Raw genomic sequence first — 17,878 nt, 5'->3', positions numbered from 1 at the left:
ATACCTCCCCTACCCTCCTCCCTTTATATTATACCTCCCCTACCCTCCTTCCTTTATATTATACCTCCCCTACCCTCCTCCCTTTATATTATACCTCCCCTACCCTACCCTCCTACCTTTATATTATACCTCCCCTACCCTCCTCCCTTTATATTATACCTCCCCTACCCTCCTACCTTTATATTATACCTCCCCTACCCTCCTCCCTTTATATTATACCTCCCCTACCCTCCTACCTTTATATTATACCTCCCCTACCCTCCTCCCTTTATATTATACCTCCCCTACCCTACCCTCCTTCCTTTATATTACAACCTTCCTACCTTTTTACTCCTACATAGTGACATACGATGTCCAGGTTGCCATGGTTAGATCTGTGTCATACTTACGGTATATACAGCATGTCATTTCTATATCAATAATGTAGTATGTCCGTGCTCCCACTTGGTGCTTTCTATCATTCATGACTACTGGATCTAGGTTCCCTAACCCCATCTGGCTCTTGTCCATCTGTCCTTCTGTCCTTCCTTACCATCGGAACTAACCCCCTTATCCTTATATGGCTCCTGTCCTTCCTGATATTTGGAACTAAACGTCTCTCTCTCTTCTCTCTGTGGGATACCATCTCTCGTTTCCTCTCCTCTCTCTCTCCTTCCTTGTGGGATACCTCTCCTCTCTCTGTCTCTCTCTCTCTCCAACTCTCTCTGTCTGTCTCTGTCTTTGTCTCTCTCTTCTCCCCGGTGTCATAAGAGAGTGGGACACCTCTCTCTCTCCATCTCTAAATTTCAATACTTTTTTAACAGTAAACAATACTCACTCACAAAATCTCTCTCTCTCTCTCTCTCTCTCTCTCTCTCTCTCTCCTCCCTGGTGTGTGTGTGTGTGTGTGTGTGTGTGTGTGTGTGTGTGTGTGTGTGTGTGTGTGTGTGTGTGTGTGTGTGTGTGTGTGTGGTATAGGTAATGTTGCTAAGTCATTGTGATAGGTATTTATAGACTACATATAAACTCTCTTTTCTGTCTTTGATCTTAGGGATCTTTCTCTCAACAAGAGATTCACAGGAGATTAACTGAGTCTCTGATATTCTCCCTGAAGAAAAATAACAGTTCCGTACTACACACACATACAAATAATGGTCCTTTTTATCAGCAATTCCCCACTCCCCTCTGTTTTCCCATCTATTAGATCTTTGGAGTGACATAATGGTAATGTTGACTGTCTTACTGATACAAACTATATTATGTGTAAGTATTTCATTATTTCACACACACACACACACACACACACACACACACACACTCCACTGATATCTGTATCAGAGTGAGCTGTAGCTGGATGCCTGTCGAGAGAGAGAGAGAGAGAGAGTACACCCTATACATGAATAAAGATGACATCCTATAGGCTATAGTAAGAAAGATAATACTTATAGGCTATAATTGTCACGGCCGTCGAAAGAACTGGACCAAAGCGCAGCATGGTGAGGGTAAATTTTTATTTTATTTAAAATTACGCCAACAAAACAATAAACCATACAAAACGACCATGAAGCTTAAGGGCTATAGTGCCACAAACAAAGACAACTTCCCACAACGAAAGGAGGGAAAAAGGGCTACCTAAGTATGGTTCCCAATCAGAGACAACGATAGACAGCTGTCCCTGATTGAGAACCATACCCGGCCAAAACATAGAAACACAAAATCATAGAAAACAAAACATAGAATGCCCACCCCATATCACACCCTGACCAAACCAAATAGAGACATAAAAAGGCTCTCTAAGGTCAGGGCGTGACAATAATAATAAAGATAACAGATGATTATCTATAATAATAAAGACAACACCCTATAGGCTATAATAATACAGATAACACCCTATAGGCTATAATAATAAAGATAATACCCTATAGGCTATAATAATAAAGATAACACCCTATAGGCTATACTAATACAGATAACACACTATAGGCTATAATAATAAAGATAACAGATGATTATCTATAATAATACAGATAACACCCTATAGGCTATAATAATACAGATAACACCCTATAGGCTATAATAATAAAGATAATACCCTATAGGCTATAATAATAAAGATAATACCCTATAGGCTATAATAATAAAGATAATACCCTATAATATATAATAATAAAGATAACACCCTATAGGCTATAATAATAAAGATAACACCCTATAGGCTATAATAATAAAGATAACACCCTATAGGCTATAATAATACAGATAACACCCTATAGGCTATAATAATAAAGATAATACCCTATAGGCTATAATAATAAAGATAACACCCTATAGGCTATAATAATAAAGATAATACCCTATAGGCTATAATAATACAGATAACACCCTATAGGCTATAATAATAAAGATAACACCCTATAGGCTATAATAATAAAGATAACACCCTATAGGCTATAATAATAAAGATAACACCCTATAGGCTATAATAATAAAGATAACACCCTATAGGCTATAATAATACAGATAACACCCTATAGGCTATAATAATAAAGATAACACCCTATAGGCTATAATAATACAGATAACACCCTATAGGCTATAATAATACAGATAACACCCTATAGGCTATAATAATAAAGATAATACCCTATAGGCTATAATAATAAAGATAATACCCTATAGGCTATAATAATAAAGATAACACCCTATAGGCTATAATAATAAAGATAACACCCTATAGGCTATAATAATAAAGATAACACCCTATAATATATAATAATAAAGATAACACCCTATAATATATAATAATAAAGATAACACCCTATAATCTACAATGTAGTCTACTATTTTTGACCTATAGCCCTATATCCTGCATTACTTTTGGGCATAGACCACATAGGCTCTTTAGAGTAGGATTCCATTTGAGATTAACTCCTAGTCAGTTTGGAGAAGACCCCTCAGTTTATTCCAATTCACACACTGAGCTGTAACCCTTTCTCTCTCTCTCACTCAGAGGGTGAGAGAGAGAGAGAGAAAGAGAGAGAAAGAGAGAGAGAGAGACAGACAGAGAGAAAGAAAGAGAGAGAAAGAGAGAGAGAGAGAGAGACACATAGATAGAGAGAGAGAGAGAGAGAGAGAGAGAGACAGAGAGAGAGAGAGAGACAGAGAGAGAGATAGACAGAGAGAGAGACAGAGATAGACAGAGAGAGAGAGAGAGACAGAGAGAGAGAGATAGACAGAGAGAGAGGGAGATAGACAGAGAGAGACAGAGAGAGAGAGAACACTGCAGGTCTGCCCTACTTATTTTAATGGTTTTGAAACAAAAATCTTGATGGCCAGACACTTGGGACTTGCTAAAAATATGGATGTTTGATGCATCATCACAAACACACGTTGTTAAAAATGAAAAGGGGCTTTCTTGGTGTGTTTTTATGAGAAGTCGTTCATTTTGTATTTTTTTATTCAGTTGATGTCGATATTAAAACGTGCTGAATTGTTATGTGATGCAGAGAGGAGTGTTGAAACAGATGCAGACACATCACAGGCATGTTGAAGAGCTGTTCACATTTCATATGCAGACACACACTCAGACAAACACACACAGACACACACACACACACACACACACACACACACACACAGACAAACACACACACACACACACACACACACACACACACACACACACACACACACACACACACATACTCAGACAAACACACACACACACACACACACACACACACACTCAGACAAACAGACACAAACATGCTCAAGTGTACACACACATGCATGGAGGTCGCATGGACACACCCATAGACACACAGACACACTGAACTGTACTGGTGTCTGGGGATGTTTAGGTTGCTAGGCAACAAGGTGGTGGTGTCCTAGAAAAAGACTGTGTGTGTGTGTGTGCGTGTGTATAAACATGTATGTTGTGTGTGTGTGTGTGGTTGTTATTGTGAATCTAGGATCAGTCCTGTGGTTGTGGTTGTAGTAATGTCAGCATTGTGACTATCCAGTGCCACTTGTCCTGCTGACGTCAGGCAGAGGTCTGAGGGGGTCATTAGACCATCTGGACTGACTGGCACAAGGTCACACACAGACACACACACACAACATACATGTTTACACACACACACACACACACACACACACACACACACACACACACACACACACACACACACACACACACACACACACACACACAGACTGACACAAGGTCACCTTAGTCACCATACATTGTCGAGTCCCTCTGGAGTCTGGCAGAACTATAGGACTATATACTGGAACACAGCTGTAGACTGGCAGAACTATAGGACTATATACTGGAACACAGCTGTAGACTGGCAGAACTATAGGACTATATACTGAAACACAGCTGTAGACTGGCAGAACTATAGGACTATATACTGAAACACAGCTGTAGACTGGCAGAACTATAGGACTATATACTGGAACACAGCTGTAGACTGGCAGAACTATAGGACTATATACTGGAACACAGCTGTAAACTGGCAGAACTATAGGACTATATACTGGAACACAGCTGTAGACTGGCAGAACTATAGGACTATATACTGGAACACAGCTGTAGACTGGCAGAACTATAGGACTATATACTGGAACACAGCTGTAAACTGGCAGAACTATAGGACTATATACTGAAACACAGCTGTAGACTGGCAGAACTATAGGACTATATACTGAAACACAGCTGTAGACTGGCAGAACTATAGGACTATATACTGGAACACAGCTGTAGACTGGCAGAACTATAGGACTATATACTGGAACACAGCTGTAGACTGGCAGAACTATAGGACTATACTGTCCTGCCAAGTCTATGTGTGTGTTCATCATTTTACATTTTATTTTAGGCATTTGGCAGACACTGTTACAGAGTGATTAACAGAAGGAATTAGGGTTAAGTGCACATCAAATTACTTTTGCACCTAGTTGTCTCGGGAATCGAATCAGCATCTTTTCGGTTACTGGCCCAAAGCTCTTAACAACTAGGCTTCCAGCCACCCTACACAGTTCATCGGATTTGTTTATGTTACAGTTTAATTCACAACCCATATTTTATTGTCCCTCCTACAGAAATAGATGAAGACCGTCTTCCTAACCAGTTATACAAGGTAATCAACTGTGTACTTCATATGGAATGCATCTATAGAGAAATCATTAGTAACGACAACCCATGGACAAATGAAGATCTTCTGGCCCGGCTTACCTTATTAATGTTGACATGTTGTTGCAGGCAGCCCTGTTGAACTCTCCCAGGCAGAGGAGGAAGGGAGCAAGAGGCACGCCCACCATGAAAGGTGAGGTCATGTAGCTTACGAATTGTAGAGAAGGTAACACATAAGCATCAACATAGTCATTTAAGATGGGCTCTTATTTATTTAATCAACATGGGGTTATTGCAGTGTGACTTTCTTCAGTTTAATAATATGTCAGTCAGCCCAAAGTTCTGAATGTGTCCTCGGTTTGCACTCTCTTCACTTCCTAAACAGAACAAATAAAAGAGTGGGCTAAGTTGAGCCACCCTTGTTTCTAGGAAACCATGCACAAAATTAATAATTTGACCAAATATTTAGGAAGAGGTCATAAGTTTGTGTAATCTGTGAAGTAAAAAAAACAAGTTAGGTCCAAAAAACAGATTTTCACCAAGTCAAATAAAATGTTTTAACATTTAAATGTAACCTTTATTTAGGCAAGTCAGTTAAGAACAAATTCTCATTTATAATGACGGCCTACACCGGCCAAACCCGAAAGACGCTTGGTCAATTGTGCGCCGCCCTATGGGACTCCGAATCATGGCTGGTTGTGATACAGCCTGGATTCGAACCAGGGTGTCTTTTTTTGTGTTAGAGGTTTCATGTATCTAAACCAAAGTAGATCATTTTAAGATTGGTCTATACATCAGCTGCGGTCTCTCTAAGCTTCAATATTAAAGTGCATCCTTGTAGCTGTGTCAGCTAATATAGTCTAAATGTTTGCCTTGGGGTAAGTTTAGCCAATGACCTTTGGGTAAGTTGAGCCAATGGGAATTTGAGCAAATTGTACATTTTTTGCATTACACCTGACAAGTGTTTTCTTCCCAGGCATAATGTAAGGCATTATCTCTTGGAAATGAGGTAACGACAGGGCCTGCTCTATGTTAAAAATCTCAATTTCTGCCTGAATGACGTGCCCAAAGTAAACTGCCTGTTGATCAGGCCCTGAAGCCAGGATATGCATATAATTGGTACAATTGGACAGAAAACACTTTGAAGTTTGTAGAAATGTTAAGCTAATGTAGGAGAATATAACACAATAAATATGGTAGGAAAGAATTTTTGTTTTTAAGCGACCTTCCTCTTAGAAAGGCAAGTAAAAGGTCATATTGAAAATTAGCTCCCTGGATGCAATTCCCATGGCTTCCACAGGGTGTCAGCAGTCTATGTTCAAGATTTCAGGCTTGTAACTATAAAAAAACAAATAAGAAATATCAGTTTTAGTACAGGGACAGAGTCTTGGAAATTCATGTTTGGGCGCGCCATGAAGACAGTGTGCACCTGCTAAAATCGGTTTCCTATTGAACATACTTCTTTCCGTAAGAAATATTATAGCTTGATTACATTTTAGGGTATCTGAGGAGTGAATAAAAACGTATTTTGACAAAGTTTAGGGGTAGATTTTCAGATTCCTTTCTCTGCATGTTGAACGAGTGGATTACTCAAATCAATGGTGCCAACTAAACAGACTTTTTGGGATATAAAGAAGGATTTTATCTAACAAAACGACACTACATGGTATAGCTGGGACCCTTTGGATGACAAATCAGAGGAAGAGTTTCAAAAAGTAAGTTAATATTTAATCGTTATTTGTGAATATAACACACTTATATGTACCTAAAGGTATAATATCCATAATTGTTATGATTATTTATTTGAATTGCACACCCTCCAGTGTCACCGGAATTTGTCCCACTAGCGAGACACCTATCCCTAATTAAACTCTGTACTTGTTTTAAAGTCACCATTGGCCCCATGGTGAAATCCCTGAGCGGTTTCAAATCACCACTACCTTTTTCAAACCATGTCCATCTTTATTTCCCAAACAAAATTCAACACAATCACAATCGCTTTCTTGTCTTTTAATAATTTTAAGCGTATTTTAACAGAGGTTTAACACATAACAAACACTTTGTACTTTTTGTAACACTTTTAATGGCTAGGATAGGACAAAACTGAGCAATATTAACCTAAATGAATGAAAACAAGGAAGCCTGTACAGAATAAAGACATTCCAAAACATGCATCCTGTTTGCAATAAGGCACTGAAATAAAACTGAAAAAATGTTGCAAAGAAATTCACTTTATGTCCTGAATACAAAGTGTTATGTTTGGGGAAAATCCAACAGAACACATCACTGAGAACCACTCTTCATATTTCCAAGCATGGTTGTGGCTGCATCATGTTAAGGGTATGCTTGTAAATGTTAAGGACTGGGAAGGTTTTCAGAATAAAAATAAATAAAATGGAGCTGAACACAGGCAAAATCCTAGAGTAAAACCTTGTTCAGTCTGCTTTCCATCAGACACTGGGAGATGAATTCACCTTTCAGCAGGACAATAACCTAAAACACAAGGCCAAATATACACTGGAGTTGCTTACCAAGAAGACAGTGAATGTCCTGAGTGGCCTAGTTACAGTTTTGACATAAATCTACGAGACAATCTATGGCAAGACCTGAAAATGGTTGTCTAGCAATGATCAACCACCAAAAGAATAAAGAATAATGGGAAATGATGCACAATCCAGATGTGGAATTCTTTTATAAATTTACCCAGAAAAACTGCTGTAATCGCTGCCAAAGGTGCTTCTACAAACTATTGATTGAATACTTATGTGAATGAGATGTTTTTGTATTTAATTTTCAATAAATGTGCTAAAAAAAGAAAACATGTTTTCACTTTGTCATTATGGGGTATTTTGTGTAGATGGGTGAGAAGAAAAACTATTTAATCAATTTTGAATTCAGGCTGTAACACAACAAAGTGTGGAATAAGTCAAGGGGTGTAAATACACTGTAGGTTTTGTTGGGGTTCGTTTCCTTGGTCCTTGTCAATCATTGGCTCATCGGTGAAATTAGCATTATGACAATATCTTTAATTAAATTGTTCAAAAACCTTTCTTAATGCAATTGCAGACAGAAGTTGACAACAGGAACATGACGCATGTTTCAGAGTAAGTTCTGCATCAAAGAAAGGTCCCGAGTTATTTTATTAAACCCAAAGTCCAGCCCTAGTTATGTCACTGCCTACATCATTATCTTCTACTCCTGAGACCAAAACCATGCCAACTCAACACTAAAACTCTTGTTTATATAGCTATCTAAAAGCTTAGCAGTAAATGTCCAAGTTGTCTAACGTCTAACTAGTCTCCTATCTCTTACACTCCCCTGCAGAGTTCTGTCTTCACAGTCACACATTGCTCAGACTGTTTCTTCATAAGAGGCAGAGAGCCTAGAAAAGTACTGTGAAACAATATTAAACCTCATAATGTATATATATTGTTAATCTGTAGTCTAGGACCCTATAAATGTAAGGAGGGAGGGGTCTTATAACCCCTCCCCTTCTATTAATACAACATGAGCATAATCAATTACTATTAAATATATCAAACATTTGGTACAGCCCCTATCATGACACCAAGTTGAACCTCTAAAGGAATAATCAACACATTCATCGCCCACACAATAATATGGGCTAAGTCACTTCCATTACATTACAAGCAGCTTCAACTCTAATGGACACGCTGAAGAAGGCTATGTTACAGCAAGACGGTGAAGATTTCATCAGTTCATAATGGCGTACTGTACAGTATATTAACATTGACTCCTGCACCTTTTATTGTGTATTTTCCCGCTCCCTCTCTACCTCTCTCACATTCTCCCTCCCTCCCTACAGAATTGCAGTTCATGGTAGAACACCACCTGTACAAGCAGCAGCACGGTATGAGAAGAGTTTATACCTTATTGTTTGCTTGCACAGGACACCGTGACAACAGAATAGAATACACTGCAACTTTATTCTCCATAAGCTACAGCCACAGTTACATAAGACAGCTACAGTCTTCTGCATATTTTTTTTCTTCCAACACAATATATAGGTGGAGATGATGAGTGTTCCTCAGAGAGCTGTCTGTCAGACAGACCCAGCCCGGACACTCTGCCCACCGGAGAGGAGGAGGAGCTGGAGCTACCGGAGGACGAGGAGGCCTGGGGAACCGGCGACAATGTCACTGCGGAGGCCTTCGAGAAGCTGCGCTGTCAGATGGAGGGTAAGAGAGGAGGGAGGAAAAAAGGGAGAGGGGTTGGGAGTGTCGTGGAAATTTCCTCTATTTACCTAATCATGGGAGCAAACCACACACACAAGTCAGAGTTAGTTATAAAAGTCCATCTTTAATTATATGAGCTCTATCACAACCCTGTGACTCTCAGATAAATTCAGTGTCTCTCAGTGAATTCTCTGAGAGCCCCCTTACAATGCAACTGAGTTCCTTTAATAGCAAAGACCCACATAGTCAGACAGCATAGACATAACTCATCGTTCAGCTTTGTCTCCTTTCCCAAACCATAAACCAATCCTCCATTACAACAGGCATATATCAAATTGTCATTTAGATACAACCCACTCTAAATACAAACTCCTGGACAAACTCACGGAGAGGAGGGTGAGGCTATAGGTTAAGATAGAAACAACATAAGAGGGAGCATAGAATGATTCCAGACACTGCAACCTTCCTTTCCCCACTATGGGAAAGGTAGAGAGTGAAAGATATGTTTACACATGATGACACTTTGACCTCTCCCCTCTCAGCGGCCATGCAACTTAGTCTTGACATAGAACAGATACTGCAACCCTGCCCACAGTATTATCAAAATACCATTCTGATGAGAATTAACTTACACACATTTGATAAATATAAAACATCTTACATATGTTACCAACAAATTCTGAATCTTCCCTAACAGGAGAGGGAGGGGTTGGGAGAGAGAGGGGTTGGGAGAGAGAGGGGTGGGCGATAGATGGGTGGAAGAGAGAGGGGTTGGGAGAGAGTGGGGTTGGGAGAGAGAGGGGTGGGCGATAGATGGGTGGAAGAGAGAGGGGTTGGGAGAGAGTGGGGTTGGGAGAGAGAGGGGTGGGCGATAGATGGGTGGAAGAGAGAGGGGTTGGGAGAGAGAGGGGTTGGGAGAGAGAGGGGTTGGGAGAGAGAGGGGTGGAAGAGAGAGGGGTTGGGAGAGAGAGGGGTTGGGAGAGAGAGGGGTTGGGAGAGAGAGGCGTGGACGATAGATGGGTGGAAGAGAGAGGGGTTGGGAGAGAGAGGGGTTGGGAGAGAGAGGGGTTGGGAGAGAGAGGCGTGGGCGATAGATGGGTGGAAGAGAGAGACATGGGTAGAGGGAACAGGCAGTCGGGTCTAGGGGGGGGGGGTGTGGTGGGAGAAAAAGAGGGAGAGTAAAAGGTAGATTTGATTTGAGATCATGGGAAAAGGAAATGCAGTCCTAGCATGGCAGCTGTGCTGACCTCTTATCGTGCCAACTGCTTTAAATTCAGTAGTAAAATGAACCCTAGAGCTGTGCTGACCTCTTATCGTGCCAACTGCTTTAAATTCAGTAGTAAAATGAACCCTAGAGCTGTGCTCAGATGGATCCAGGTAAACCATATATACAGTTGAAGTCGGAAGTTTACATACACCTTAGCCAACTACATTTAAATTCAGTTTTTAACAATTCCTGACGGTTAATCAGAGTAAACATTCCCTGTCTTAGGTCAGTTAGGATCACCACTTTATTTTACAGTAAGAATGTGAAATGTCAGAATAATAGGAGAGAGAATGATCTATTTCAACTTTTATTTCTTTCATCACATTCCAAGTGGGTCAGAAGTTTACATACACTCAATTAGTATCTGGTAGCATTAAATTGTTTGACTTGGGTCAAACGTTTCAGGTAGCATTCCACAACCTTCCCACAATATTTATACTTGCATACTATTGTTTGTACAGATGAACGTGGTACCTACAGGCATTTGGAAATTGCTCCCAAGGATGAACCAGACATGTGGAGGTCTACAATTGTTTTACTGAGGTCTTAGCTGATTTCTTTTGATTTTCCCATGATGTCAAGCAAAGAGGCACTGAGTTTGAAGGTAGGCCTTGAAATACATCCACAGATACATCTCCAATTGACTCAAATTATGTCAATTAGCCCATCAGAAGCTTCTAAAGCCATTACATAATTATCTGTAATTTTCCAAGCTGTTTAAAGGCACAGTCAACTTAGTGCATGTAAACTTCTGACCCACTAGTTATGTGATACAGCGAATTATAAGTGAAATAATCTGTCTGTAAACAATTGCTGGAAAAATGACTTGTGTCTTGCACAAAGTAGATGTCCTAACTGACTTGCCAAAACTATAGTTTGGAGCTACACTATAGTTTGGAGCTACAGGTTAACAAGTGTGGAGTGGTTGAAACAATGTGTGGAGTGGTTGAAAAAATAGTTTTAATGACTCCAACCTATGTGTATGCAAACTTCCGACTTCAACTGTATGTAGGTTGCAATATTTTCTCAATATTGGTGCCTTTGATACTATGCTGGGTGACATTTTCCTCTCGCAAAGACACACTATGTTTTTGTCCCATAGTCCCATTTAGTATAGAGTATTGAAAATCAGAACGGAAAAATGTAGTAAACGGCAACGTCTAGAAAGAAGTGAGAAAACCAATGGATGAAAATAATCAATGGGAAAGGGAAAAGAGGATACTTAGTCAGTTGCACAACTGAATCCATTAAACCCATGTGTCTTCTGCATTTAACCCAACCCCCCTGAATCATTACCATCAATAGTCAACTTTGGACTTTTAAAAATATCAACCTTTAAAACTCACTCAGCATCAGTAATAACATTGACTGATGACTGATGAGACGAGGAGGTGATTCTCCCCTCAATACAATAAAAACAGGTTTGGAACTGAAACAATGGAACTGGAACAATGGAATTGGAATTAGAACATTCCAAATAACATTTGGAATATAGAAATTGGAGAATTTTAAAAGTCATTGCCATACTATTCATGGGTTGCATCTCCGTCACTCGGTTGTGTTGTTGCCATGGTTATCAGCATTCTACAGATGTCGCAGCATATTGAATTCTGACTGATGGTTCATCTGGAATTACAATGACATTGCTAGCGTAGACAAACATTTGTAGAAATAACGTTGCCATTATTGTGATGTCGTCAAGTTTACTTTAGAGAGATGGCAATGTTGCCATGAGCTAGTAACGTTTGTTAGAAAAAGTTAGCAATGCTAACGTTGGCTAGCTAAAATGTATGTGCTCTCCCCTCAATATTAGCTAGCTAGCTAAAGTTAACCTGCATCTAAAGTCAATCTGGTGACATCGCAATGATGACAAAAAAAAAGTCCTACAAATGTTTTGCTTCCTTTTGAAATGTCATTGTGTTTCCAAGCCACAGTAATGCACTTTAGACAAAATCTTTACCCGCACCAATTGAGACTGCATTAAGTAGAATGCTTAGTTGAGCATCAGTCCTAAAACAAACATTCAAAAGAATATTGTGAAGAACCATGCAACCCATTAATAAAAATGGTAAAGAGGGTAATGGAACTCAACCAAAACAATGTAAAGGCCATGGAAACGTGTGTCGGAAAGATGCTGTGGAGGAAACGTCCCGAACCTCCTCACTGCCCCCAGGTGAAACGTGCCTACATTTTGGCTATCGATTATGTGCATTTCACACTATGTTGAGGTACAAATTAGAGTACAATATTTGTATGGCTGTCAACCCCAATACATGTTCATTGTCACCAATCAACTGCATTACAGTTAAAAACGACTTTCACTACCACCCACGATTTCTCTGTGCTAGCTATGCTACCAATTTATACAAACAGGAGTTAGCTTTTCGGAGTCACTTATTCTAAACCTGAAAAGGGACTACTTCTAAATGTTATGCAGCGAAAAACAGCCAAATATATCCAATATTTTGTTGTATTATTATTTTCTGGTGGACTAAACTGAAATTGCAATCAACTATCTATGGCTTGTTTTAAAAATAGTGATATTTTGGAGATTGTTTCATTTTCAAATAACCAAAAGTGAGAGGTTGTAATCTGAATAAAGGGAAAAAGGCCGTTCTTGAATATGGGGTGAGACATTCTTACTAATCTACTAGTAAACCAGTTCGTATTTAAGTATAACTGTTGTATGACCGACGCCTTTAGTGAGAGGTCTAATCCTTTAATATTTAATCATTTCTGCCCTCCGAATTCATATTCATTATATAAATAGGGCCGTTCAATTTCGTCTGGTTTGCCGTTTAAAATAAAATTGAATATTTTTTGCTCATATTAATTTTAAAAACAGGTCGCTAGGTGTAGGCAAGACCATAAACAAATAGGTAAACTAGGATATGTAACCCGTTTCAGGAAATGTATTTTTAGTTGCATTTCTATGTTGAAGATTTAAAAATAATTTGGTGTATTTTTCCCCATATTCATCCAGTTCGCTTTATTTTTTATAATACATTCCACTTGATGTTTCTTGAATAAATTACTCAATTTCTTCTTGTTTTTCCGCTAACTTATTCTGTAGCTCTATGTTAGTCCCTCCATTTTCTTTGCTAATATGAACTCTTTTGACCTAAATAGCTTTTGTTTTAAAGATGATTATTGAATTGCATAGCCTAAAAGCACATTTAACAGTGTCCCATACAATAAGGGGATCTGCTGTACCTATATCAGAAAGAGTCAGTTATACATTATTCTTTCCTAGTTAAAAACAAATAATAATCCAATAGGCTTTGATTCATTTCCAATATCCTCGCGAACTTGGAAATTATGTAAGAGCAACGTATATGCAAATAATTTCATGTTCCGACTTCATTCTATCCCCTATCAACACTTTTTAAACTTTTCTTGCCAGTGATAATGACATTAGAAAGTAGTCAAAACGACTAGCTTGATTGAGCCTCCGCCATGTAGAGTGCATTAGGTAAGTATTCAGACCACTTGACTTTTTTCACATTTTGTTACGTTACAGCCTTATTCTAAAAAAAAGTTTTTTTTCCCTCATCAATCTACACACACAATGCCCCATAATGACAAATCAAAAATAGTGTTTTAGAAATGTTTGCAAATGTATTAAAAGTAAAACTGGAAATATTAAAGTTTAGGGTCTGAATACTTTCCGAATGCCATGTATATCTCACTAGGTCAGTATATTTAAGCCTCCACATAGCCACTGGTTCCAAAATATCCATGTTATTCGTGATTTCCTTAAGTGCACGAAGGTGATAGTTTATAGTGTGATTTCCTTTAAGGTCCATTGAGGTATTTAAAACAGTATTATAATCTCCCACCATAATAATAGAGTCTTGTATTGCTTGTAAGTTTGATCATAATTTGGACCGGTATAGATTAATGAGCCATATCTGTTTATGATTCAAGAACATATTTAAAATCATCCATCTACCTTGCGGATCTGTTGCACAGTGCGCAAGCAATTAGTTCAGGCGGAAAGTCAAAAAATATATTACAGTTCGTAGAAACATGTCAAACGATGTATAGAATCAATCTTTAGGATGTTTTTATCATAAATCTTCAATAATGTTTCAACCGGACAATTCATTTGTCTTTAGAAAGGAAAGGGAACGCAGCTAACTCTCACGGACGCTCGCCTGACTGAGCTCATGGCATTCTGCCAGCCCTCTCAGTCAAACAGCTCTTATTCTTTCCCCCTTCACAGTAGAAGCCTGAAACAAGGTTTTAAAGACTGTTGACATCTAGTGGAAGCCTTAGGAAGTGCAATATGACCCCATAGACACTGCTTATTGGATTAGGCAAAGACTTGAAAAGCTACAAACCTCAGATTTCCCACTTTCTGGTTTGGATATTTTCTCAGGTTTTTGCCTGCCATATGAGTTCTGTTATACTCACACATCATTCAAACAGTTTTAGAAACGTCAGAGTGTTTTCTACCGAAAACTACTGATTGTATGCACATTCTAGCTTTTGGGCCTGAGTAGCAGGCAGTATACTTTGGGCACCTTATTCATCCAAGCTACTCAATACTGCCCCCTTTCCCAAAGAAGTTAAGACACTAACAGCTTACAGACGGTAGGCAATTAAGGTCACAGTTATGAAAACTTAGGACACTAAAGAGGCCTTTCTACTGACTCTGAAAAACACCAAAAGAAAAATGCCCAGAGTCCCTGCTCATCTGCGTGAACGTGCCTTAGGCATGCTGCAAGGAGGCATGAGGACTGCAGATGTGCCCAGGGCAATACATTGTCCGTACTGAGACAAGACAGCGCTAGAGGGAGACAGAACGGACAGCTGATCGTCCTCGCAGTGGCAGACCACATGTAACAACACCTGCACAGGATCGGTACATCCAAACAGCACACCTACGGGACAGGTACAGGATGGCAACGACAGCTGCCCGAGTTCCACCAAGAACGCACAATCCCTCCATCAGTGCTCAGACTGTCCGCAATAGGCTGAGAGAGGCTGGACTGAGGGCTTGTAGGCCTGTTGTAAGGCAGGTCCTCACCAGACATCACCGGCAACAACGTTGCCTATGGGCATAAACCCACTGTCGCTGGACCAGACAGGACTGGCAAAAAGTGCTCTTTACTGACGAGTCGCGGTTTTGTCTCACCAGTGGTGATGGTCGATTTGCGTTTATCGTCAAAGGAATGAGCGTTACACCGAGGCCTGTACTCTGGAGCGAGATCGATTTGGAGGTGGAGGATCCGTCATGGTCTGGGGCGGTGTGTCACAGCATCATCGGACTGAGCTTTTGGTCATTGTAGGCAATCTCAACGCTGTGCGTTATATGGAAGATATATCCTCCTCCCTCACGTGGTACCCTTCCTGCAGGCTCATCCTGACATGACCCTCCAGCATGACAATGCTACCAGCCATCCGGCTCGTTCTGTGCGTGATTTCCTGCAAGACAGGAATGTCAGTGTCCTGCCATGGCCAGTGAAGAGCCCGGATCCCAATCCCATTGAGCATGTCTGGACCTGTTGGATCGAAGGGTGAGAGCTAGGGCCATTCCCCCTCAGAAATGTCAGAGAACTTGCAGGTTGCCTTGTTGGAAGAGTGGGGTAACATCTCACAGCAAGAACTGACAAATCTGGTGCGGTCCATGAGGAGGAGATGCACTGCAGTACTTAATGCAGCTGGTGGCCCCACCAAATACTGACTGTTACTTTTGATTTTGAACCCTCCCTTTGTTCAGGGACACATTATTCCATTTCTGTTAGTCACATGTCTGTGGAACTTGTTCAGTTTACACATGTTAAGTTTTTAAAAAAAATCTTAATTTACACAATTAACGAATAATATGCTTAATATTGTAGGCAGTTACCTAGAACCAGGATTGACATTCCAACATTTATTTTTCTGACAGGCAATTATTATTTTAGCAAACAATTATTGTGATTCATCCTATGTTGTCCCTAACATCATTACCCCATAGCATCAGATGTGGGATACGTACACATACTCATGCAAACTCGATCACATTCCCCCACAAACAACCACAAACTCAGATGTTCAACAGTTGTTCCATCCCCGAGCCCAACTCAAGAAAGGACTTGATGTGCAAATGCATATACAGTTACAGCTGTTTGAGAAGGCATGCAAATTTGAGCAAAATAATATACCCACTTCTGAAACACGCTGGTCCCCAGTTTTGACCATTTTCCCAAGATTCTCTGTGAAGTCAGACCTTTGATTATTCTGTGCCACCAGGGCCACAATAATTTGCTCCCTCTCTGAATGTCCGACTGTGACCCCCCCCCCCCCCCCCCCCCCCCCATGGGTTACTGCAGCTAGTGTTGTCAGCACAGCTACTGCCTGGTTGGGGGCACCCCACTGGGACTCCCACCGGCTAGGTACAAGGTCATCAAGGTTTTCATTAGCAGCTTTGAGCAATTCCTGGTATATTATGCTCTCCCATCAGGGGGCTTTGGCTTTGTAGGACCAACCCTGCCAGGCAGGCTCAGACTCTTGAGGGGGCGGTGCTGCTTTTGTGGGTCTCTGAGTGCATTAATATTTCTGTCTTGGCTGTGTATAGGCTACTTACAGTAGGCTCATGAAACAGATAAGGACTTCTCCTTAGTGTATGGATCCCTCAGGTGGGTGTCTAGGTTATAGGGTTGGGTACCATTCCATCATGATAGGACAATAAATAAATAAACTATATTTATAATCTATTTTGAAATGTATATCTCATATTTGTACAGAATTGAAATCTCTCCAACAACCCCTGCTCGCAGACACACATATCTAATATGTTAGTCATCACATTGTGGACCTGTTACTAAAATACATCAATCATGATTGTCAGATCAGATTTGTTGAATCACTTCGGCGCCATTCTTCACAGTCTGCTTTCCACTGACCTGCTAACCACATCTATTCTGTAAAGGACACTTTCTGTGTTTCCAGCAGAGTTTTCACGGGACAGTCTATCAGACGCTGCAGGGGGACATGAGTGCTCCTTCTCCAAGGAAGAAGTGGGATGTTCCACCGTCCCCATGGCAGCAACATCATCATCACAACAAAAACAACACACACAAGCAGGTAGGAGGAGCCCCTGCACCTATTGCAGACAGTAGTGTGACACTATCCTAATCCCTTTGATATCATCAATGGGAATCTTTAGAATTCAGCCAGACAGTGATTATTTTCATCTGTTAAACTATTTAACGATTTGGCTTTAATTGTGCATAATAATGAAGCTAACATCTGTAATAGTGCTTTGATCGTGTAGCTTCAGAACAAAAGCAACGTTTTGCAATATGCCTG

General features: G+C 40.1%; 1 protein-coding gene across 2 annotated transcripts in view; it reads left to right on the top strand.

Annotated features, from left to right (window-relative positions):
* The window catches only part of LOC110528589 (protein phosphatase 1 regulatory subunit 1A), a 53,539-nt gene that overhangs the window by 33,696 nt on the left and 1,965 nt on the right, over window positions 1-17,878 (top strand). The window contains exons 3-7 of one of the 2 annotated variants that reach the window (XM_021610718.3): window positions 5,086-5,123; window positions 5,246-5,309; window positions 8,943-8,987; window positions 9,145-9,315; window positions 17,519-17,653. In XM_021610718.3, the coding sequence (XP_021466393.2) occupies window positions 5,086-5,123; window positions 5,246-5,309; window positions 8,943-8,987; window positions 9,145-9,315; window positions 17,519-17,653 (453 nt within the window). The remainder of the gene's footprint in view (window positions 1-5,085; window positions 5,124-5,245; window positions 5,310-8,942; window positions 8,988-9,144; window positions 9,316-17,518; window positions 17,654-17,878) is intronic. The other variant, XM_021610719.3, reaches the window with a different exon arrangement.

This window comes from Oncorhynchus mykiss, chromosome 7, assembly GCF_057628025.1.
Source record: "Oncorhynchus mykiss isolate SJ-2025 chromosome 7, ASM5762802v1, whole genome shotgun sequence".
NCBI classification, from domain to species: Eukaryota; Metazoa; Chordata; class Actinopteri; order Salmoniformes; family Salmonidae; genus Oncorhynchus; species Oncorhynchus mykiss.
This window is presented reverse-complemented; position numbering and strand designations above follow the sequence as displayed.